General features: G+C 42.7%; 1 protein-coding gene across 2 annotated transcripts in view; it reads left to right on the top strand.

The window, feature by feature from the left end:
- Positions 1–13,592, top strand: part of LOC133538833 (endonuclease V-like) — a 200,710-nt gene extending 187,118 nt beyond the window's left edge. For both annotated transcript variants that reach the window (XM_061880668.1, XM_061880669.1), the window contains one exon: positions 13,145–13,592. Coding sequence is in view for 1 of the 2 variants with exons in the window: in XM_061880669.1 (XP_061736653.1) it covers positions 13,145–13,174 (30 nt within the window). In the remaining variant the exon portion in view is untranslated. The remainder of the gene's footprint in view (positions 1–13,144) is intronic.
- The last annotated feature ends 13,141 nt before the right edge of the window (positions 13,593–26,733 follow it).

Here is a 26,733-nt window from a genome sequence, read left to right on the forward strand (position 1 = left end):
GGCTGCACAAGCCACAACGACATCCTCGGCTCGGATCCCCACATAAGGGCAAGGAAAAACTCACAACCCAGTGGGATGTCAACATGGATGACAATGAGAAACCTTGGTTGAGGACCGCAGATGTGGGGAGACTGGATGCAATGGATGTCGAGTGGGTCTTGCGTGATATTCAATCAATCAATCAATGTTTATTTATATAGCCCTAAATCACAAATGTCTCAAAGGGCTGTACAAACCATTACGACTACGACATCCTCGGAAGAACCCACATAAGGGCAAAGAAAACTCACACCCAGTGGGCAGGGAGAATTCACACCCAGTGGGATGCCAGTGACAATGCTGACTGTGAGAAACCTTGGAGAGGACCTCTAGGGGACCGAAAGCAATGGATGTCGAGCGGGTCTAATATGATACTGTGAAAGTTCAATCCATAGTGGCTCCAACACAGCCGCGAGAGTTCAGTTCAAAGCGGATCCAAGACAGCAGCGAGAGTCCCGTCCACAGGAAACCATCCCAAGCGGAGGCGGATCAGCAGCGTAGAGATGTCCCCAACCGATACACAGGCGAGCGGTCCATCCTGGGTCCCGACGAGCGGTCCATGCTGGGTCTCGACTCTGGACAGCCAGTACTTCATCCATGGTCATCGGATCGGACCCCCTCCACAAGGGAGGGGGGGACATAGGAGAAAAAGAAAAGAAGCGGCAGATCAACTGGTCTAAAAAGGAGGTCTATTTAAAGGCTAGAGTATACAAATGAGTTTTAAGATGAGACTTAAATGCTTCTACTGAGGTAGCATCTTGAACTGTTACCGGGAGGGCATTCCAGAGTACTGGAGCCCGAACGGAAAACGCTCTATAGCCCGCAGACTTTTTTTGGGCTTTAGGAATCACTAATAAGCCGGAGTCTTTTGAACACAGATTTCTTGCCGGGACATATGGTGCAATACAATCGGCAAGATAGGCTGGAACTAGACCGTGTAGTATTTTATACGTAAGTAGTAAAACCTTAAAGTCACATCTTAAGTGTACCGGAAGCCAGTGCAGGTGAGCCAGTGTAGGTATATGTATAGGTATATATGTATATATAGGTATATACAGTATCGGCGTAATATGGTCAAACTTTCTTGTTCTTGTCAAAAGTCTAGCAGCCGCATTTTGTACCAACTGTAATCTTTTATGCTAGACGTAGGGAGACCCGAAAATAATGCGCTACAGCAATCGAGACGAGACGTAACGAACGCATGGATAATGTGTCATGATCCACGTCTTGGATCATGACATATTCTTGGTTTTGGTTCTGTTTGATATCACATTCTGTCTAGTGTTTGTCTTCCTCAGTTCTTTGTGGCACTTCCTGGTTTATTTCTGTTGTCCTAGCAACGCACTTCTGTCACCTGCCTTCCGTGTGATCACGCACACCTGCCCTTGATTATTTATCTCCCTATATATGCCCGCCTTTGTTTGACATTCAGTCTTGGACTTTTGTTCACTTCATGCTCCAGTTGACGTCGCTTTTTCCAGCCTTTTGGTAACTACCTTCGTGTACATTAGCTTCCATGCTATTTCAGTTGTTTGTCCCTAACTCATGCTAGCGCTTTCTGTTTTGTTTGTCAGTGCCTTCGAGCAAGTGTAAATAAATTATTGTTCCTACTTCACGCTGTGTCCATCTTCGCTGCACCCACGAGAGAACAACTCGTCACCACAATGCCACCAAGACGTCACATAATGATCTCGGCGTGGCTAGTGGACAAAACGGAACACATTTTAGGGATATCACGGATGAAAGAAGGCCGTTTTAGTAACACTCTTAATGTGTGACTCAAGCGAGAGAGTTGGGTCGAATAAGATTGGATTTTGTCATTATTTTAGTCTCGTTTTTGTTCGTCGTCTAGATTGTCAATTCATTTTGTCATTGTTTTCGTCAAAGTGCATTTGTTATGATTCGTTATCGTCCTAACTAAGTCAGGGGAATATAGGTTTTTGACGATAACTGAGACGAACATTTTTAGTCTACAAAATTAACACTGGATTCCAAAGCAAAGTTACATTCCTTTGTCTCTAAATACATTGAATCGAGTTGATACTAAAGAACTGTAATGATCCGTGGTCCGGATCATGATTTTGTTATGTCCTGTTAGTTTTGGACTCCCTTAGTTACTTTTTTTGTGCACCCTACCATGGGTGCTTATTGTTTCCACCTGTCTCTGATTGGTGCTCGGGACGCTCACCTGCTTCCCGAGCATTAATCAGAGGGACTATTTAAGCCTGCCATTGCTGGTCAGTCGGCCTGGCGTCATTGCTGCAAGCAACAGTTACTTTGAGTACTTCTATGTTCCATGTTTCTGTCTTTAGGCGGGTCGCAGCTCACTGCCGGGTCGTTCTCTCGGGGATGCAGAATGGACAACTCTGTTTGGTAGGAGATAGGAGTATAATTTAGCTTAAACAAAAAAGGGAACAAGCAAAAGGAAAGGTTGCCGTTCGTACTAGAAGTTAAAGAAGCACAACTTAGCACTGGAATCAGGAACTAGGAAACTTATTAGCTGTGGCATGAACTAATAAGACTTACGCGGACCAGGCATGAAGCGAACAACGATGCCAGGCCGACTTACTGGCAAAGGCAGGCTTAGATAATGCCTCTGATTAGAGACAGGTGAGTGTCCCGAACAACAGAGGCAGGTGAAAACAATAATTAGCCCTGGCAACCAAACCAAACTCAGAGATGTCACTAAAAGAGTCTAAAACTAACAGAAAACAACAAAAACATGATCCGGACTACGGATCATGACAGTTTCTAGTGCGTGTGCTAAGCTTCGCCATAGCTCCAATGCTATCGGAACGTTTTTCCGTATTCTTGTGTTTTGTATTGTTTATGGACAATAAATCATCTCCTACCTCACGCTTTCCTCCGGAGTCGTCCCTCTGCATCCCGGGAGAACGACCCCGCAGTAAGATGCGACCCGCGCGTGACAAGAACTAAGTTTTGCTCAATTCTTACCCCGCCAGATAAATTCTTGCATAGAACTTCAGAATGAAAAGTGATTGACTGTTATCTTGCATTTCTTTCATTTATGAATCATTGCACCGATACTGCACTTTTTCTCACCAATGGCTTTGTAGTTCTCTCTGTTCTTGTGTTGGTCTGCAACCTTGTTCCATGACAGTTCTTCAGTCTTGACTAGGGATGTGTACCGTGTACTGGTATTTTTTCAAACCGGTTCATAATTGGGTTAGTGCAGGAAGGCCTTTAAGATTCTGGACTAATGATTGATTGACTGAAACTTTTATTAGTAGATTGCACAGTACAGTACATATTCCGTACAATTGACCACTAAATGGTAACACCCAAATAAGTTTTTCAACTTGTTTAAGTCGGGGTCCACGTTAATCAATTCATGGATCTAACATAACTGTTAGATCCATGTTAAACATAGAACGACTCATAATACGGCTATCTATCTTTTTTTATTCCAGCTGATGGATTCTGTCCATTCTATACTGTCACATTCAGTTCAAGAGCCATTGCTACGCACGGGTAGATGATAATCATCTTGAAATAATCACAAATAAGGAAGCAACGCCACACAGAGTTTGTAACACAACAATATTTCCTCCTAGTCTTGCCCGTTTGTAAGATTTAGTGTCAGTTTGAAGTGAACGCCACCTAACTCACGACCGCCACAATACCGCACTTCATCAACCCGACGGTCCTCTCAGCAATCCAGTATTGCACTTACTAATAATAATTCACTCAAAAAAAGTCAACATTGTAAACAATGACTAGGTGTTTTTTATTTATATAAAACACACACATGACACAGACATATGCACAAAACCCAAAACCAGTGAAATTAGCACATAGTGTAAATGGTAAATAAAAACAGAATACAATGATTTGCGAATCCTTTTCAACCTATATTCAATTGAATAGATTGCAAAAACAAGTTGCTTAACGTTCGAACTGGTAAACTTTGTTATTCTTTGCAAATATTAGCTCATTTGGAATTAAATGCCTGCAACATTGTCCAAAAAAGACTGAGAAAGTTGAGGAATGCTCATCAAACACTTAATTGAAACATCGCACAGGTGTTCAGGCTAATTGAGAACAGGTGGGTGCCATGATTGGGTGTAAAAGCAGCTTCCATGGAATGCTTAGTCATTCACAAACAAGGATGGGGCGAGGGTCACCACTTTGTCAGCAAATGCATGAGCAAATTGTCCAACAGTTTCAGAACAACATTTCTTAACGAGCTATTGCAAGGAATTTATTGATTTCACCATCTACAGTCCATTATATCATCAAAAGGTTCCGAAAATCTGGGGAAATCACTGCATGTAAGCGATGATATTACGGACCTTGGATCCCTCAGGCGGTACTGCATCAAAAAGCGACATCAGTGTGTAAAGGATGTCACCACATGGGCTCAGGAACTCTTCAGAAAACCTTTGTCAGTAACTACAGTTTGTCACTTCATCTGTAAGTGCAAGTCAAAACTCTACTATGCAACGTGAGAGCCATTTATCAACAACACCCAGAAAAGTTGGCAGCTTTGCTGGGCCTGAGCTCATCTAAGATGAACTGATGCAAAGTGTAAAAGTGTTCTGTGGTCAAACGAGTCTACATTTCAAATTGTTTTTGGAAACTGTGGACGTTGTGTCCTCAAGACCAAAGAGGAAAAGAACCATCAGGATTGTTCTAGGCGCAAAGTTGAAAAGCCAGCATCTGTGATGGTATGGGGGTGTATCAGTACCTAAGGCATGGGTAACTTACACACCTGTGAAGGCACCATTAATGCGGAAAGGTACATACAGGTTTTGGAGCAACACATGTTGCCATCCAAGCAAAGTTATCATGGACGCCCCTGCTTATTTCAGCAAGACAATGGAAAGCCACATCATACAACAGCGTGGCTTCATAGTAAAAGAGTGCAGGTACTAGACTGGCCTGCCTGTAGTCCAGACCTATTTCTCATTGAAAATGTGTAATCATAATCATCTCATGTTTTTCTCTACACCAAATCCTCATTAAAACCGAATCGGCACCTCTGCTGGTTTTAGTCAAGTACCGCACTCAATTGTGCTTCGATTGCATTCATCAAGCCGGACATCCTCCTCAACGATAATGACGGGTCATAAACTTTCTAAAAACTTTACTATACCCGGTCCGAACATAAAAGTACTTGGAAATGCCTAATTTGTTGAAAAACTATTAAGTCCCAGCGAGACAGGATAACATCGGCAAACAAATAAACATCTTTCATTTCATTTGTTTTTACTTTGCCGTTGTAAAAAAAAAAAAAAACCTGCGGGTAATTGACAAAGACTGTGACGGATTTTAGCAATAAAGTGCAACTCAGCAGCTTGTTTACTCTCCGATGTCATTTCCCCTTAATAGGTCAGCGTTAAGAATGATAACAATAATAATTAGTACAAGAGAATTACAATACCCTCCATTTTTCACAGATGGAAAAACAAACTGTGGCGGGAGCTTAAGGGCCATTTAACTTCTCCTGACTTTGTTTTTGTACCCTGCAACATAATATTGTGCAAATGCCCACGGTTTGCAATTAGTACTGCATCCTTTTATCCCACATATTACCATATTTAATTAAAACTACGCCTATTAGACTCCATGACTCTAATTAGTCGAGTCCTGAGCCATGAAACATCAGTGTATCTTCAAAGAACCCCAGCATTAGTCTTTTGAATAATAATGTTCCTAAAAGGAAAAACTGATCATCCAAATATGTTGCAGGCTGTCACTCGAATTCAGGAAGAACAGTGTGGTTTTCGTCCTGGTCGTGGAACTGTGGACCAGTTCTGTACTCTGGGCAGGGTCGTTGAGGGAGTTTGCCCAACCAGTCTACATGTGCTTTGTGGACTTGGAGAAGGCATTCGACTGAGTACCCAGGGAAGTCCTACGGGGAGTGCTTAGAGAGTATGGGGTATCGAACTGTCTGATTGTGGCGGTACGCTCCCTGTATGATCAGTGTCAGAGCTTGGTCTGCATTGCCGGTGGTAAGTCGAACCCGTTTCCAGTGAGGGTTGGACTCCGCCAAGGCTTCCCCTTTGTCACCGATTCTGTTCAGAACTTTTATGAACAGAATTTCTAGGCACAGTCAGGGCGTTGAGGGGATCTGGTTTGGTGGCTGCAGGATTAGGTCTCTGGTTTTTGCAGATGATATGGTCCTGATGGCTTCATCTGGCCAGGATCTTCAGCTCTCACCGGATCGGTTCACAGCTGAGTGTGAAGCAACTGGGATGAGAATCAGCACTTCCAAGTCCGAGTCCATGGTTCTCGCTCAGGAAAGGGTGGAATGCCATCCCCAGGTTGGGGAGGAGACCCTGCTCCATGTGGAGGAGTTCAAGTACCTCAGAGTCTTGTTCACGAGTGAGGGAAGAGTGGATCGTGAGATCGACAGGCGGATCGGTGCGGCAGCTTCAGTATTATGGATGCTGTATCGATCCGATGTGGTGAAGATGGAGCTGAGCCAGAAGGCAAAGCTCTCAATTTACCGGTCGATCTACGTTCCCAGATCCTGGCCAGGATCCTAAGCTCTCACCGGATCGGTTCGCAGCTGAGTGTGAAGCAACTGGGATGAGAATCAGAACCTCCAAGTACGAGTCCATGGTTCTCGCCCGGATAAGGGTGGAGTGCCATCTCTGGGTTGGGGAGGACATCTTGCCCAAAGTGGAGGAGTTCAAGTACCTAGGAGTCTTGTTCACGAGTGGGGGAAGAGTGGATCGTGAGATCGACAGGCGGATCGGTGCGGCATCTTCAGTAATGCGGATGTTGTACCGATCCATTGTGATGAAGAAGGAGCTGAGTCAAAAGGCAAAGTCCTCAATTTACCGGTCGATCTACATTCCCAGATCCTGGCCAGGATCTATTCTGCTCTGACTGGAACGGTTCGCAGCTGAGTGTGAAGCAACTGGGATGAGAATCAGCACGTCCAAGTCCGAGTCCATAGTTCTCGCTCAGGAAAGGGTGGAATGCCATCCCCGGGTTGGGGAGGAGACCCTGCCCCAAGTGGAGGGGTTCAAGTACTTCAGAGTCTTGTTCATGAGTGAGGGAAGAGTGGATCGTGAGCATACTTGCCAACTTTGAAACCTCCGATTTCGGGAAGTAGGGGGTGGCGAGTGGGGGGCGTGGTTGGGGGCCTTGTTAAGAGGCGAGGAGTATTTTTACATTAATCATATATTATAAATTACATATATAATATATATATTATCTTATTTACTATTATCATTGTTTATTGTGTGCAAACTGTGTTGCTGAATTTCCCCCAGGGATTAATAAAGTACATTCTATTCTATTCTATTCTATTCTAGTCCATATTTACCGCTAGATTCACCAAGTCAAGTATTTCATATATATATATATAGATATATATATGAAATACTTGAATTTCAGTGTTCATTTGTTTACAAATTTACACACACATAACACTCATCTACTCAGGGTTGAATTGTCCATCCTGGTTTTTCTAACCATATGCATGTACAGTATATGGCAGTATTGTCCTGTTTAAGAGAGTCACAAGATTGCTGTTTACGGCGGATGAACTGCTTTATGGTAGACGAAAACGGACTGCTGTTGTGTGTTGTTGCCGCGCTGGGAGGACGTTAATGAAACTGCCTAACAATAAACCCACATAAGAAACCAATAACTTGCCCTCGATCATTCTACAGTTATAACGTCATTGGGCAGACACGCTCTTTATACGCGTCACTCAGGTCCGCATGGAGCTAGAGGGTGCGTGGCCTCCAGCTCCGCCTGAATTTAGGGAGATTTTCGGGAGAAAATTTGTCCCGGTAGGTTTTCGGGAGAGGCGCTGAATTTCGGGAGTCTCCTGGAAAATCCGGGAGGGTTGGCAAGTATGATCGTGAGATCGACAGGCAAATCGGTGCAGCGTCTTCAGTAATGTGGACACTGTCTCGTGGTGAAGACAGAGCTGAGCTGGAAGGCAAAGCTCTCAATTTACCGGTCAATCTACATTCCCAGATCCTGGCCAGGATCTTCAGCTCTCACTGGAACGGTTTGCAGCCGAATGTGAAGCGACTGCGATGAGAATCAGCACCTCCAAGTACGAGTCCATGGTTCTCGCCCGGAAAAGGTGGAGTGCCATCTCTGGGTTGGGGAGGAGACCCTGCCTCAAGTGGAGGAGTTCAAGTACCTCGGAGTCTTGTTCACGAGTGAGGGAAGAGGGGACGGTGAGATCGACAGGCGGGTCGGTGTGGCGTCTTCAGAATTGCGGACACTGTATCGATCCGTTGTGGTAAAGAAGGAGCTGAGCCGGAAGGCAAAGCTCTCAATTTATTGGTCGATCTACGTTCCCGTCCTCACCTATGGTCATGAGCTTTGGGTTATGATTGAAAGAACAAGATCACGGGTACAAGCGGCTGAATTGAGTTTCCTCCGCCGGTTTACTCAAAGTAAAGCCGCTGCTCCTCCACATCGAGAGGAGCCAGATGAGGTGGTTCGGGCATCTGCTCAGGATGCCACCCGAACGCCTCCCTCGGGAGGTGTCTACGGCACGTCCAACCCGTAGGAGGCCACGGGGAAGACCCAGGACACGTTGGGAAGACTATGTCTCCCAGCTGGCCTGGGAACGCCTCGGGATCCCCTGGGAAGAGCTGGACAAAGTGGCTGGGGAGAGGAGATTCTGGGCTTCCCTGCTTAGGCTGCTGCCCCCGCGGCCCAACCTCGGATAAGCGGAGGAAGATGGATTGATGGATGGCTGTCACCTATGCAGTGGAATAATGCCACGTTTATAAAGAGGATGTTCCCTCGCTTAAGTAGTCAGTATTTTTGGACTGCGAACACGAGGACGTGACAAAATAGTCATGGAGATGAGACTGGCTGCACTTCACATTCAATAAGTGCAGTTCAGGGACACCAAGTGGTTCGTCATCACTGTTTGCTACCTCCCTCTCTTAAAAGGTCATTTTGGATACAGTGAGGAGGAAAAAAGACACGATCTGAGGTTTTATTTACCAAACCCAAAACCAGTGAGGTTGCCACGTTGTGTAAATGGTAAATAAAAACAGAATGCAATGATTCGCAAATCCTTTTCAACTTATATTCAATTGAATAGACTGCGAAACTAGATATTTAATGTTCGAACATTAACTTTGAATTTAATTTAATGGCAGCAACACATTGCAAAAAAGTTGGCACAAGGGCATTTTTACCACTGTGGTACATGGCCTTTCCTTTTAACAACACTCAGTTAAGGTTTGGGAACTGAGGAGACCAAGTTTTGAAGCTTTTCAGGTGGAATCCTTTCCCATTCTTGCTTGATGTACGGCTTAAGTTGTTCAACAGTCCGGGGTCACAACAGTCTCTGTTGTGGTATTTAATGCTTTATAATGTGCCACACATTTTCAATGGGAGACAGGTCTGGACTACAGGCAGGCCAGTCTAATACCTGCACTCTTTTACTATGAAGTCTTTGTTTAATGGTTTAATGGGTTGTACTTGTATAGCGCTTTTCTACCTTCTAGGTACTCAAAGCGCTTTGACACTACTTCCACATTCACCCATTCACACACACATTCACACACTGATGGAGGGAGCTGCCATGCAAGGCGCTAACCAGCACCCATCAGGAGCAAGGGTGAAGTGTCTTGCTCAGGACACAACGGACGTGATAAGGTTGGTACTAGGTGGGGATTGAACCAGGGACCCTCGGCTTGCGCACGGCCACTCTTCCACTGCGCCACGCCCCCCCCCAAGTCCCGCTGTTGTAACACGTGGCTTGGCATTGTTTTGTTGAAATAAGCAGGGGCGTCCATGATAACGTTGCTTGGATGGCAACACACGTCGCTCTAAAACCTGTATGTACCTTTCAGCATTAATAGTGCCTTCACAAATTGTAAATGGGTTGTACTCGTCTAGCGCTTTTTTTACCTTTTTAAGGAACACAAATCACCATAAATGATTCCCGGGCGTGGCCGCCACTGCTGCCCACTGCTCCCCTCACTTCCCAGGGAGTGATCAAGGGGATGGGACAAATGCAGAGGACACATTTCACCACACCTAGTGTGCGTGTGACAATCATCCATCCATCCATTTTCTACCGCTTATTCCCTTTTGGGTTTGCGGGGGACGCTGACACTTATCTCAGCTACAATCGGGCGGAAGGAGGGGTACACCCTGGACAAGTCGCTACCTCATCGCAGTGTGTGACAATCATTGGTACTTTAACTTTAAACACACACACACATTCACACACTGATGGCGGGAGCTGCCATGCACGGCGCTGACCAGGACCCATCAGGAGCAAGGGTGAAGTGTCTTGCTCAAGGACACAACAGACGTGACTAGGATGGTAGAAGGTGGGGATTGAACCAGTAACCCTCAGATTGCTGGCACGGCTGCTCTCTCAACTTCGCCACGCCGTCCCCCAGATGTATAAGTTACCCACGCCTTGGGCACTAACCAGGACCCATCAGGAGCAAGGGTGAAGTGTCTTGCTCAAGGACACAACAGACGTGACTAGGATGGTAGAAGGTGGGGATTGAACCAGTAACCCTCAGATTGCTGGCACGGCCACTCTCTCAACTTCGCCACGCCGTCCCCCAGATGTATAAGTTACCCACGCCTTGGGCACTAACCAGGACCCATCAGGAGCAAGGGTGAAGTGTCTTGCTCAAGGACACAACAGACGTGACTAGGATGGTAGAAGGTGGGGATTGAACCAGTAACCCTCAGGTTGCTGGCACGGCTGCTCTCTCAACTTCGCCACACCGTCCCCCAGATGTATAAGTTACCCACGCCTTGTGCACTAACCAGGACCCATCAGGAGCAAGGGTGAAGTGTCTTGCTCAAGGACACAACATACGTGACTAGGATGGTAGAAGGTGGGGATTGAACCAGTAACCCTCAGAGTGCTGGCACGGCCACTCTCTCAACTTCGCCACGCCGTCCCCCAGATGTATAAGTTACCCACGCCTTGGGCACTAACCAGGACCCATCAGGAGCAAGGGTGAAGTGTCTTGCTCAAGGACACAACGGACGTGACTTGGATGGTAGAAGGTGGGGATTGAACCAGTAACCCTCAGATTGCTGGCACGGCTGCTCTCTCAACTTCGCCACACCGTCCCCCAGATGTATAAGTTACCCACGCCTTGGGCACTAACCAGGACCCATCAGGAGCAAGGGTGAAGTGTCTCGCTCAAGGACACAACAGATGTGACTTGGATGGTAGAAGGTGGGGATTGAACCAGTAACCCTCAGATTGCTGGCACGGCCGTTCTCTCAACTTCGCCACACCGTCCCCCAGATGTATAAGTTACCCACGCCTTGGGCACTAACCAGGACCCATCAGGAGCAAGGGTGAAGTGTCTTGCTCAAGGACACAACGGACGTGACTTGGATGGTAGAAGGTAGGGATTGAACCAGTAACCCTCAGATTGCTGGCACGGCTGCTCTCTCAACTTCGCCACACCGTCCCCCAGATGTATAAGTTACCCACGCCTTGGGCACTAACCAGGACCCATCAGGAGCAAGGGTGAAGTGTCTTGCTCAAGGACACAACGGACGTGACTTGGATGGTAGAAGGTGGGGATTGAACCAGTAACCCTCAGATTGCTGGCACGGCTGCTCTCTCAACTTCGCCACACCGTCCCCCAGATGTATAAGTTACCCACGCCTTGGGCACTAACCAGGACCCATCAGGAGCAAGGGTGAAGTGTCTCGCTCAAGGACACAACAGATGTGACTTGGATGGTAGAAGGTGGGGATTGAACCAGTAACCCTCAGATTGCTGGCACGGCCGTTCTCTCAACTTCGCCACACCGTCCCCCAGATGTATAAGTTACCCACGCCTTGGGCACTAACCAGGACCCATCAGGAGCAAGGGTGAAGTGTCTTGCTCAAGGACACAACAGACGTGACTTGGATGCTAGAAGGTGGGGATTGAACCAGTAACCCTCAGATTGCTGGCACGGCTGCTCTCTCAACTTCGCCACACCGTCCCCCAGATGTATAAGTTACCTACGCCTTGGGCACTAACCAGGACCCATCAGGAGCAAGGGTGAAGTGTCTTGCTCAAGGACACAACGGACGTGACTTGGATGGTAGAAGGTGGCGATTGAACCAGTAACCCTCAGATTGCTGGCACGGCTGCTCTCCCAACTTCGCCACACCGTCCCCAGATGTGTAAGTTACCCATGCCTTGGGCACTAATACACTCCCATACCATCACAGATGCTGGCTTTTGAACTTTCCGCCTATAAGAATCCAGATGGTTCTTTTCCTCTTTGGTCCGAAGGACACAACGTCCACAGTTTCCAAAAACAATTTGAAATGTGGACCTGTCAGACCACGGAACACTTTTCCCACTTTGCATCAGTCCATTTTAGATGAGCTCGGAGTTCAGCAAAGCCGGCGGCGTTTCAGGGTGTTGTTGATAAATGGCTTTGGCTTTGCATAGTAGAGTTTTAACTTGCACTTACAGATGTAGCGACCAACTGTAGTTACTGATAGTGGTTTTCTGAAACCACCCCCGCCCCTCCTATGAGGATAGAAGAAGTTACACATTTACTGATCCAAGGTCTGCCGCCTAGCATGTCTACTTTTGCTGTTAAAACTCCAAAGTCGCATCATTTTATTGCTAACTTTACACGGTGATGATAAGGATCATACCTTCCTTGCACGAAGGCTTTCCTTTCCCTTTGCCACCTTGCCTCGCTGATGTTTATTGCCTCTGGAGTGCGCTGAATGTGCCCTGGGTGGCCATTCAGTGCCCCGAACTTGCTGGACTGGATTAGACTGCCGCATTGTTGGGGAGTCATGACGGGGGCCGCTAATGGCCCCCTCGCTTCTGCTCTCCCAACAAACATACAGCTGTGTCCGGCAACACCTCAAGTAGACACTTTCCATGTCCTACTTTATGTTTCATTCAGTGCCCTTGAGCAAGGCAAGTCACCCTTGCTCCTGAGGGGACTTGGTTAGCGCCTAGCATGCCGGCTCTCATGCTAGGGTGAATGTGGAAATAGTGTCAAAAGACGTATAATCCATTTACCATTTATATTGAAGTTTGGCTGAAATACCGCGTGTGTCTGCAGAAGCAGTAAATGTACATTTGTTTTCGCCATAAATGCTTTTCATGACTAATGTCTTTCTCTTGTCTTTTTTTCAGGAACTGGATGATGCTGCAAAAGAACTCTGAAACTTTTAAAGATCAGCAACTTGAGGTGTGTGTGTGTGTGTTTTTATGTCCTGGTGGGGACCAGGACCTGAGATATTGTTCATATCACTCTGCAGTTTTCCCTGTAGAAAGCAGGCTTAGGTCCATGTGTGTATGTGTGTGTGTGTGTGTGTGTGTGTGTGTGTGTGTGTGTGTGTGTGTGTGTGTGTGTGTGTGTGTGTGTGTGTGTGTGTGTGTGTGTGTGTGTGTGTGTGTGTGTGTGTGTGTGTGTTCTCATCTGAGCAAATATAGTCTTAAGTGTAACTTTATGCACTCATCCTACATTCTGAGTGCATGTGGGTCAGACCGACTCTTTTTATAAACTGTTCTCATTACCTTTTTGGGTCAGTCAGACTTTTCTACAGACCGCCTTTTATTTGAATAAAAAATGTCCCTGATATATGGTTGTCTATAAATTAATATGCATGTGTTGCACAACAATTGAGTGGCTTTAAAAACACTCACTAAAGTGTAAAAGTTTGCGAGTAAGTGTATCTTGGCGAAAACACAACACACGAATGTAAGAAAATATGTGAACTTTTCTGAACTTTGTTTTTTTTTTGCAAATAATAATTAATTTAGAATTTCATGGCTGCAACACGTGCCAAAGTAGTTGGGAAAGGGTATGTTCACAAGGTATTACATCACCTTTTCTTTTAACAACACTCAATAAACGTTTGGGAACTGAGGAAACTAATTGTTGAAGCTTTGAAAGTGGAATTCTTTCCCATTCTTGTTTTATGTAGAGCTTCAGTCGTTCAACAGTCCGGGGTCTCCGCTGTCGTATTTTACGCTTCATAATGCGCCACACATTTTCCATGGGAGGCAGGTCTGGACTGCAGGCGGGCCAGGAAAGTACCTGCACTCTTTATTTTACGAAGCCACGCTGTTGTAACTCGTGCTGAATGTGGCTTGGCATTGTCTTGCTGAAATAAGCAGGGGCGTCCTTGAAAAAGATGGCAGCATATGTTGAGTGAACAGTTGATGCTTGGATGACTGCAGAACTGGGGAGCTATGGTCAGGTGTCACACAATGTCACACATGACCATAATCTCAGCACCCAAGTTTTATGCAACTTTAGAATCCTTTATACACAAAAACAGATCAGAAGATATTTTAATTAGTTTATACACAATTGTAAGCACTATTTAGTTAAAGCATACAGCCCTGCCATTGCAAGCTTTCACTTGATTAGGTGTAGTCGTCCCTCCACACATGCAGTTTACCGTCTTTTTCCTTACTATAAGCACACTTAAAATCTTTTAATTTTGTACGTTGGGTGCATGTAATGTATGGCGTTATTCTGTTTGTTCTTACCGACCTCGAAGCTGTTGTATTTGGTATATAGTGTAATGATAAGTGTGACCAATAGATGGCAGTCACACATAAGAGATATGCCAATAAACAACACCAACACTTTGAGTGTTCAATTGAGAATATAGAACATTACACACGGCGCTCAAAAATCTGTCAAAATGTTCTAAGTACGATTTTGGTAAGCTATGAAGCCGCACCGCTTGATGGATTGTACTGTGCTTCAACATACCAGTACTATTATGGTGTGTGTATAAAGACCGCAACATGGCACCTATTCGCAGACGTTATCTGGCGTTTTTGTTTCGCATTATTATGCAAAAACAACTTTTCTTGCCTTCTTGCACCTGTTGATGTGTATTTCAGACCAGAATAAATCCTGAAAATTTGCACGCATCCGCCATTGTAGTCCGTGTCGACACCGTAGTTGATAAGCTTCTGCTTTCTCTCTATCTTCTTGTTATGGGACATTCATCTTCCACGGTTGTCATTTGTAATATAAAGTCCTATAAATTTTTTACTAGTAATGTCCGACAATGGCTTTTTTGCTGGTATCCGATATTGTCCAACTCTTAATTACAGATTCCGACATCAACCGATACCGATATTATACGGTCGTGGAATTTACACATTATTATGCCGTGGTTGGGGGCGGGGGGCGTGATTAAGAGGGGAGGAGTGTATTTACAGCTACAATTCACCAACTTGAGTATTTCATATATATATATATATATATATATATACATATACACATATATATATATATATATATATATATATATATATATATATATATATATATATATATATATATATATATATATATATATATATATGTTATAGCGTTGGACAGGTTTAATTAAATGTCTTTACTCAAAGATGTCACATATATGTATACACATATATATATATGTATATATATATATACATATATATATATATATATATATATATATATATATATATATATATATATATATATATATATATATATGTTATAGCGTTGGACTGGTTTAATTAAATGTCTTTACTCAAAGATGTCACATATATGTATACACATATATATATATATATATACACATATATATATACATATATATACATACATATATATATATATATATTTATATATATATATATATATATATATATATATATGTTATAGCGTTGGACAGGTTTAATTAAATGTCTTTACTCAAAGATGTCACGAAATGCTGACACGCTGTACGATCATTACCTGCTTTAATGGTCATGTTAAGTTTGAACACACTACACAAGTGAAAGCAATGCACACTTTGTCAACAGCCATACAGGTCACACCCATGGTGGCCGTATAAACAACACCAACAATGTCACAAACATGCACCCCACTGGGAACCCACACCAAACAAGAACAACAAACGCATTTCAGGAGAACATCAGCACCGCAACACAACATAAACACAACAGAACCAATAACCAGAACCCTTTGCAACACCAACTCTTCTAAGGACGCTACAATATAAATATATATATATATACATACATATATATATATACATATATATATATATATATGTATATATATATATATATATGTATGTATGAAAAACTTGACTTTCAGTGAATTCTAGCTATACATATTTATTTTATTATACATATAAATAAAATAAATAGTTGAATTTCCGACGGCACCTATCAAATACACAGTGATAAAAACACAGGTGTTCTGCTAACTGTACTGTGCTTGTTGGTTACTAAAAAAACAACAGCAACACTTACCTTTCACTATGTGAGTAACCTTTGTTCTGGCATTTGTGTATTGGCGAGCGATCTCCGAATCCGGGAACATCCTTCACGGATTTGTTGTAGACATCCACAAATGAGAACGGTATGTTGCTTCCAGCTATCAGCGTAGCCATCTTTGTCTCAGCATAAGTTACACCACCAGGTCTCCATTTTGCGAGGTGGGCCATAATACTGGGTTGTGAACGATGCTGCGCTGCGGACGCTTTGTGCTTCATGGCTGAGGATATCTGTTCGGCTGCCGTGTTCAATGGAGAAGTCAGTTCTACAAAATCTACAGGCAACATACCCCTTCTCCTTCGAACTCTCCTGGATAAACTGAAATTCTTATTTCTATTAGTTTTGGAACTCGCAAGCGTATTTCTTCATTTTGCTCGTCGACGGCGTTGCCATGGCTGTAACTTCCTCGTTCTTCTGCTTCGTCTCTTAGTGTGTGCAGTTTTTTTTATTAAAATCCGTAGATGTTGTGACGTGATTGGGCAGGCAAGCTGTTTATATTGTGGAAAAGCGGACGTGAAAAAAGGCTGTCCCCAGTCAGGTCCGCATGGCTGAATTTTGGGGGATTTTCGGGAGAAAATTTCTTCCGGGAGGTTTTTGGGAGAAGCTCTGAATTTCGGGAGTCTCCTGGAAAATCCGGGAGGGCTGGCAAGTATGTCTGTACTTCTCCCTACGTCCGTGTACCACCCCGTACAGCAGCGTTTTAAAAAGTCACACGTTTGACTTTTTGAAACCAATACCGATAATTTCCGATATTACATTTTAAAGCATTTATCGGCTGATAATATCAGGAGTCCGATATTATCGGCCATCTCTAGTTTTTACTTATATCTGTCAGTAGACTAGCTATTAAAGTGCTAAAACATACCGGTGTAGTGAGTTAAATTATTCACCCAAGGTTCTTTAGCTATTAGAGGGTTCCGGTCTGACGGTTTTTCACCGGACACATTTCCGGTGTTGTTGTGGCATTAGTGAGCCACGGATGAGGAGATGCTGCTCCTTTATTGATTGAAGTAAAGTCTGAATGTCATTGTGGAGGTCTTGCTCCTCCAGGTCCTCTGGACCGCCAATGACGGACATGACAGCTGTGTTCATCTTTGTGAACAATGATTTTATTTTTCAATAATGTGTGCTTTTCAGCCATGTTAAATTTTATTGCTCGTTCTCTACCATCAACAACATCCTTCTTCTTCCCGACTGCTGCCTTTAACCGAGCGACAGGTGATCAGACAAACACTCTCAGCTGTGTCATCCACGCCCTTGTCGCTCATCTCGAAGCCGGTCCGCAAACCACGCCTCCCCACAGTCATTAAAACAGTCAGCACCTTCTTTTGACACTTCTTCCACTCCCGTCCTTGCACGCTACACCGCTACAACAAAGGTGACACTGTCAAAGTGGAGGCACGTAAATAAGACCGCCCATAATAAAGAAACTGTCGGAAAGCGACTTGAAGATGATGTGTAAAACATCATCAATGCAACATTTTGACCAAAGAACCACCATCACATGTTATGTAGACCACAAGGAAGTCTTTTACATTTGGAAAAAAATCATAATATGACATAATATAAAGCGCTTTTTGTATGAAAATAGACCTGACTCGAGCCGCTCATGGGCGCCCTATGGTCCGAAAAATACGGTATTTGGTATTAAGGGTGACAGTGACATCAGTGCTATTTTAACCGCAACAATAAGGTTGATAAGCTTTTTGTGGACTTCATCTTTGAGTCCTCCTTTGTCAATAACACGTCTCCGCATCAGTGACCCTTTGACGTGATTGATATTAAAAGATAACAGACCCAGTCCCCCCTCGCTTTTTTAAAGAAATCTGGGACACTATTGATTTGTCTGTTAGGAACATTATCAACAGCAGCTTGATTTCTGGCTGTGTCCCCTCCTTTTGTAAAAGAGCTGTTGTTGAGCCTTTGATTAAAAAAACAGGTCTTGATCCGACAAGTTTGTCAAATTATCGGCCCATTTCCAAATTACCTTTTGTGTCAAAGATTTTGGAGAAATGTGTTCTGGCAAGAGAAGTTAAGTCCCTACCTTTAGTCAAAAGTGATTTATGACCCCCCATAAATCAATGATTTATGACCCTCAAGGTCAAAGGTCAATGATTTATGAGGGGTCAAGTTCAAAGGTTAATGATTTATGAGGGGGTCAAGGTTAAAGGTCAAAGTCAAAGGTCAAAGTCAAAGGTCAGGTTCAAATGTCAAGGTCAAGTGGGTGTGGCTTACCCGGAAGAGGGTGGAGTTAAGACCTGCGGTGGGAGTGGTTAAACCAGGAAGAGGGTGGAGTTTTAAACAGAAAGAGGGCAGAGTTAAGACCTGCGGTGGGAGTGGTTAAACCAGGAAGAGGGTGGAGGAAAGAAGAGACGGAAGCCCTTTCTCGATATTTTCATCGTTATCTACCGTGGATTGGGAAGTTTTTGGTGGACACGCACACACACGCACACACACACACACACACACGCACACACACACACACGCACACACACACACGCACACGCAGAGGAGGGGTACAAAAGGGCGGTGTAAGGCTTAGTCATTATTTGGAGCTTTATACGTTAGCGTAAAGACTTTGTTCGATTCGGTCATGATTAGTGAAACGCCTGTGTCGATTTATAAAAATAATAAAACTTACATTGACGCTCCGCAAAAAAGTCGAGTGTTTCTAAATCGTATTCAGATGCCGCCGACCGAATCTTTGCGTGAGAAATGGGATTTGGAAGCGTACGGGATGGAGGGATCTTTTGGATTTGTATTCAGATACGAAATGGGTGATATCTGCTTATTTCAGCTAAAAGAAAGAAGAGACGGAAGCCCTTTCTCGATATTTTCATCGTTATCTACCGTGGATTGGGAAGTTTTTGGTGGACACGCACACACACGCACACACACGCACACACACACACACACACACACGCACGCACTTCGCACACACACACACACGCACACACACGCACACACACACACTTCACACACACACACACACACGCACACACACGCACACACACACACACACACGCACACACGCACACACGCACACACGCACACACACACACACACACACACACACACACACACATTCGTACGCACTGAAACAACTTCCATACCTCACGAAAACATATTTAAACAGATGGAAAAAACTATCGCAGAACACAGTGTCACGTAGCAACTGGTCTTTACGGTCGTTTGAATCAACAGGTCAGTTTGGGGTACAAAGGAGGGTTCAGTTTTTATGGAAGCTTGAGAATGTCGTATGAATAGCAACTGGCCACCCATCTGACAGTTTAAATGTTTACGATCGTCTGAAACAACAGGACACGCACGCACGCACACACGCACGCACGCACACATACACACACACACGCACACACACACACACACACACACACACACACACACACACACACATTACCTCTGCTTTACCATGTTATTAGACATTGGTTTAACTCCATTTAAGCATTTAAACGTTAAAAGCATTGCACTTGTACGACGTTGTAATACTTTTTTTTTTACCAGCCGATGACGACGAAGTGAAAGACGATGAACTTTGCTTAAACGGTCTTACAAAGTTGGAAGATGATTATCGAGGTGTGTTTAAACCTTCGAATTATTTAATATTGTGTGTATTCATTATTTTGTTTTATAGAGGATTTGCCGTAAGATCCTAACGCGATCGTTTTAACACAATCGCAGTCTGGTGAGTCAAATGATTCTCATTTTACAAGAAAAAAAACATGCGGTATACGATACATATATACATATATTTACTTACATCTCCGGCTCGCTGGTCTCCCTTAAAGCTGGCGGGTCCGTCAACGGCCGTTCCAGGCAGAGGAGAAGGCTTGATTGTGCCAAAGACTCCAGACATCGAATCCTTGCTCCGAGGGGAAATCATCGAAAACGACGGTGAATGTCCAACAGGCACCCGCTGTAAGTTTTTCTCGTTTTCTGTAAGCTTTTTTAAGATTCTCAGGAGCTTTAAAGAGCTCCTCTCATTCCAATGTCTTTCGCTCAAATGAATTTCGCGCCTAAGGGGAATGGGCGGGGACTGATTCCGGAGGTGGGCGGTTGTTTCCGCCAAGCAACCTTCTGGTTGAAATGGAGTGTGGATCAAGATGGATCCCTACTCTATATTCTTTTATTTAACCCAATGTTTTTTAAATACGTGTATAATGCTTTATATCCTATGTGTTGTGAATTCCATCCTACAATATCTTCCAAGGAACCCAAAGAAATGTTACCACACCTCCCGCTTTATTTATTCTATAGATTGCCTGAACTATTTCATAAACTAAATCTTGTCTTGTTTCTGATGCTATGTTTTTTATGCTCATCAATGCACTGTTGGACTGCGAGCACACAACTACTTTCCTTGCTTTGTTTTCCTCTATCCAGTTAACTGCCATATAAATTGCTACCAATTCCCCCGTAAAAACAGATAGTTTATCACTGATTATTTTATTTAATACTATGTTTCCTTGTGGGATAACTGCTACAGCTCTTACCTTTATTTTTTTTTATATAGTTTTTGATGCATCCGTATATATCATATCTCAATCCATTTTTCTATCCGGTAACTATTTAAATTTCTATTCTTTAGTAATTGCATGTTTTCTTTTGGGTTATCAAACATCCACGGTGGTATTGCAGGCATTGGTACTGTAGGACTAACTTTAATATTGTCAATTTTAACTTTATTACATATGACTCCTATAATCCACCCAAAACTATTCTTTTTTGTTTTCTCTTTTTCTTGGCAGATTGGTAACACTGGACAAGTCGGATATCCTTGCTTGGATCCTTTTAAAGTTGCCCGATAAACTGCTGAGAGTTGATCTCTCCTCTTGTCCAAAGGTTTTTCGTTCATTTTTACTTGTAATACTGCCACTAGGGTTGATGTAGTAGCTCCACAACATAACCTTAAAGCCTGTGACTGGATCCGGTCTATTTTCCCAAGTCATGTTTTTGAAGCAGATTGGTAAATAATGCATCCGTAATCAATAACAGATGGAATTAAAGTTATAAATATATACATGTATTGTTTTCAACGTTAACCTATCAGCCCCCCAATCATTACCCCTCAAAGACCTCATTATATTTAACACCTTTTTACTTTTTCCCCTATTTTTTTATTTTCCGGAAGGAACACTCCTGAAGGAATAAATAAAGTACTATCTAATCTAATCTAATCAAATCTATTTTGCTGATGTGGGTTGACTAGTTCATATTTTTATCAAACCATATTCCTAAATATTTAAATACTTGTACCTCTTCTATATTTTCACCTTAGAGTTTTTATTTGGAGCTTGTTTGGTACTTTTGTCTTTGTAAAATGTATGACTTTTGTCTTTCCAACAGAGAATCTTAAACCTCAAGCCGTTCCCCAGTCTTGAACATTATTTACCACTTTGTTAGTTTTTTGATTATTTCTTTTGACTCTAAATAATATACTAGTCTTTCATTAATCTTTTTTTTTTTTCCATTACTTTTCCCCAAATTTATAATTTCCTGCCTCTTCCGGGTCTTACCCTGACTTGCATATTGGAATTGTTACCGCTAATTTTCCCCTCTGCCGGTCATTCTCCTTCTTCATATATCCTGTCATATCATTTCAAGACCACTTCTTTGACGATGCCACCTAAGTTTTTGATCATTTGATAACCCGCTAGGTCTTTCCCCGGTGACGTATTTTTAACCTTTTTCAAAATTCGAACCATTTCATTCAAAGAAAATGTCATATCCATAGTGTTGGTAAAGCTATTAACGTTGTCTTCCATCATTTCCCCAATATTTAAACTCATTGTTTTTTCTCTCTTTTGTTTTTCCACATTTCTCAAATTATCATTACCGTGCACTTTAACAAATGTTTTTGCTAAAGGTTCTGCTGTTTCTTTACCCGTGACTACATCTTCTTTGATAAATGTGGCACATCATCCTCTTTACCCTTCATTCCTATCTTTACGAATCGTTATATATCCTTTTATTATAAAGTTTAATTTTGGCTTCAGCCCTGTTTCTTGAATACAAATTATACGTGGTTTAGTTTTCATATTTTTAATATATCCCTTTAATTCATGTTCGGTTGCTATCAAACTTCTGGCATTCCACCGGACCATTAACAGGGTGTTGGAATGTGGTAACATGACTCCGTCACGTCTACTCTCCGTAGTACAGCTTGCACCCGGTACCAAGATAGTTCTTTCAACAACTTTGATGCTGCTTTGACAATTATTTTGATCTTCTCAGTCTTATTTTTACTTTCATTTTGTATCAAAGCTGAGTTGTGCTCTCTGGTTTATTTTGCAAATGAACCGACAGAACATGATCATGTACAAGACTCGCCTACCCACAATGCACTGCAACCCAACGCTCCTGGTCGGATGTTTTTTTCGGGGTTCATGGAGAGATGCGGTAAAGAGTGGTAGCCAAGACACACGGTCACACACGGTCACACACGTTCACACACGTTCACACTCGGCAATTATTTTGACCTGGGGAGCAGATATAGAGGAAAAAATGTGTCTGGGGGGCCGGGATATCTGATTTTCAGGTACAAAAAACTTCACAATGACACAAAATAAACACAACAGTTAAACCTCACACTAAAAACAAGACATTGACTTGTACGTTCAAAAGACAGAATAGAACAAGTCAAGACATGCAATGCCATCTACAAAATGTTATGTAAATGTTAGTCATTACACACGCGGCTATGGTTTTGATGTATTTGTTACAGACATGTTTACGTCAAGTAACATCACATGGTTCCATTTGCACCTTTCAACAAATCTGAAAAGGAATATTAAGAAGTAAAACTTATATTTAATCCTACCTCTTCTCCGAGCACACGGTGACTGTACATACGGGTCGAAAAATGTTGACCTAATTCAGCATTTCTCAAAGTCTGGGGAATAGAGACATGACAGGTGGGGCGCGAGGAAAGGGAGGAAATTTTTGATTTTTGATTTTTTTTTACTATGCTTTCATTTTCTATACACACTGTAAATCACTTTGTGATTCTGTCTGTGAAATCCGCCGTATAAATAAATGTAAATTACTTATTTTTCCTGTAGGCTTTAAATTTCTCGGCAGGAGCGAAAGTTTGACAGACATAGCAACAGTAACTTTTGCAGGCAGGGCTAAGAGGAACAAACTTTCGCGCGGATGGGTAGCAGGCTAATGTGCGGACCACAATTACACAAAATGGATACATTTGCAACTCGCACCTCAAAGGTCTGCGGAGAAACAAAAATATGACGGGTCTAATCAACCAAAAAGTCAACCTAAAAGAAAATATGGCGAAGGGTATCTTGCTCTTGGATTCACGGCAGCGGAGGTGGGGGCAGAGGAGAGACCCCTGTGTGTTCTTTGTCTAAAACGGCTAGCAGCAGACAGCCTGAGACCCAACAAAGCAAAGAGACAACTCGAGACCACACATGATGTCCAATAAATTGTTTTGTTGGGGCGATGGGGGTAGGTGGGCCTTGAGTCTAAAGTGCTGATGACAGAAAAAAAAAAAGTTTGAGAAGCCCTGACCTAATTGTACGGATCTCACTTTAAACGGCAAACCGATCATTTAAATGTTTTCACTTTGAATATGAAACGAGGAGTAAAATGTACAATGTACAATATTATCAATTATTTCACAAGGACATGTTTTAAGGATATTGTACAGTATCATTAAATCTAAAATGAATGTGATCACTTTCAGGATCATTTTATTTTTAGCCAGTAAACAACTGTTATGTACTTTTGAATCGGGTTTTCCCCTTTAAATAACAAAAATTATAGAATTTTACAATATTCATTATTATTAAATATTAAATGTGCCAACTAGTTTTACGGCATACATCATTCCCCCTTTACCCATTTGTTAAAAAGACGAAAGTTGATGCGAACGCCTACGTGCTGTCAGAAAACTAAAAGAAGAAGAATGCCTTTGTGCAATTACTGCTATCCTGGCACAAGTTATAAAACAAACAAAGTTACCAAATTTTTTTTCTGAGGAGACAAAACGAAAAAGAAAGAAAAATAATAAATCAATCAATAAAATGCATCAGTCAAATAGTACAGGCAACTTCGTTAACATGGAGCCACAGACAATTTCATTCAAAAAGTCCCAATTGCTAACATAAAGATACAACATCAAATAAAGGCAAAGAAGGCCTAGTAGGTAATTACAACAAGAGACAAAGTATTAAAAATGTCGGTCCAATAACTGCACAGGGATGGGCAGAGCCAAAACATGTGTAGCAAGTAAGCTGGAGACTGTTGACACTGAAATAAGGCTATATGTGGCACAGATACAAGATTTATAAACTCTACTTAAAGCCCCACTTAAGAATTTTCAGTTTTGGTTTATATTGGCCGCACCAGTGAACCAAAGCGATGGCGTTTTCCCAAAAGGAAAACCACATTTACCATGAGGACTAGCGCATATAGCGTCCAACTGACACGATAATGCCACAATGATTCTGTATTACTGAACTTTCCACAGTAGGAACCTACATTCGTTTTCTACCACTTATTCCCTTTTGAGGACGTGGGGGTCGCTGGCGCCTATCTCAGCTACAATCGGGTGGAAGGAGGTGTACACCCTGGACAAGTCGCCCCCTCATTGCAGGGTCAACATAGATAGACGGACAACATTCGTTGGCACATTTAATATTTAATAATAATGAATATTGTAAAATTCTATAATTTTTGTTATTTAAAGGGGAAAACCCGATTCAAAAGTACATAACAGTTGTTTACTGGCTAAAAATAAAATGATCCTGAAAGTGATCACATTCATTTTAGATTTAATGATACTGTACAATATCCTTAAAACATGTCCTTGTGAAATAATTGATAATATTGTACATTGTACATTTTACTCCTCGTTTCATATTCAAAGTGAAAACATTTAAATGATCGGTTTGCCGTTTAAAGTGAGATCCGTACAATTAGGTCAGGGCTTCTCAAACTTTTTTTTTTTCTGTCATCAGCACTTTAGACTCAAGGCCCACCTACCCCCATCGCCCCAACAAAACAATTTATTGGACATCATGTGTGGTCTCGAGTTGTCTCTTTGCTTTGTTGGGTCTCAGGCTGTCTGCTGCTAGCCGTTTTAGACAAAGAACACACAGGGGTCTCTCCTCTGCCCCCACCTCCGCTGCCGTGAATCCAAGAGCAAGATACCCTTCGCCATATTTTCTTTTAGGTTGACTTTTTGGTTGATTAGACCCGTCATATTTTTGTTTCTCCGCAGACCTTTGAGGTGCGAGTTGCAAATGTATCCATTTTGTGTAATTGTGGTCCGCACATTAGCCTGCTACCCATCCGCGCGAAAGTTTGTTCCTCTTAGCCCTGCCTGCAAAAGTTACTGTTGCTATGTCTGTCAAACTTTCGCTCCTGCCGAGAAATTTAAAGCCTACAGGAAAAATAAGTAATTTACATTTATTTATACGGCGGATTTCACAGACAGAATCACAAAGTGATTTACAGTGTGTATAGAAAATGAAAGCATAGTAAAAAAAAATCAAAAATCAAAAATTTCCTCCCTTTCCTCGCGCCCCACCTGTCATGTCTCTATTCCCCAGACTTTGAGAAATGCTGAATTAGGTCAACATTTTTCGACCCGTATGTACAGTCACCGTGTGCTCGGAGAAGAGGTAGGATTAAATATAAGTTTTACTTCTTAATATTCCTTTTCAGATTTGTTGAAAGGTGCAAATGGAACCATGTGATGTTACTTGACGTAAACATGTCTGTAACAAATACATCAAAACCATAGCCGCGTGTGTAATGACTAACATTTACATAACATTTTGTAGATGGCATTGCATGTCTTGACTTGTTCTATTCTGTCTTTTGAACGTACAAGTCAATGTCTTGTTTTTAGTGTGAGGTTTAACTGTTGTGTTTATTTTGTGTCATTGTGAAGTTTTTTGTACCTGAAAATCAGATATCCCGGCCCCCCAGACACATTTTTTCCTCTATATCTGCTCCCCAGGTCAAAATAATTGCCGAGTGTGAACGTGTGTGAACGTGTGTGACCGTGTGTGACCGTGTGTCTTGGCTACCACTCTTTACCGCATCTCTCCATGAACCCCGAAAAAAACATCCGACCAGGAGCGTTGGGTTGCAGTGCATTGTGGGTAGGCGAGTCTTGTACATGATCATGTTCTGTCGGTTCATTTGCAAAATAAACCAGAGAGCACAACTCAGCTTTGATACAAAATGAAAGTAAAAATAAGACTGAGAAGATCAAAATAATTGTCAAAGCAGCATCAAAGTTGTTGAAAGAACTATCTTGGTACCGGGTGCAAGCTGTACTACGGAGAGTAGACGTGACGGAGTCATGTTACCACATTCCAACACCCTGTTAATGGTCCGGTGGAATGCCAGAAGTTTGATAGCAACCGAACATGAATTAAAGGGATATATTAAAAATA

The sequence above is a fragment of the Nerophis ophidion genome, linkage group LG20 (assembly GCF_033978795.1).
Source record: "Nerophis ophidion isolate RoL-2023_Sa linkage group LG20, RoL_Noph_v1.0, whole genome shotgun sequence".
NCBI classification, from domain to species: Eukaryota; Metazoa; Chordata; class Actinopteri; order Syngnathiformes; family Syngnathidae; genus Nerophis; species Nerophis ophidion.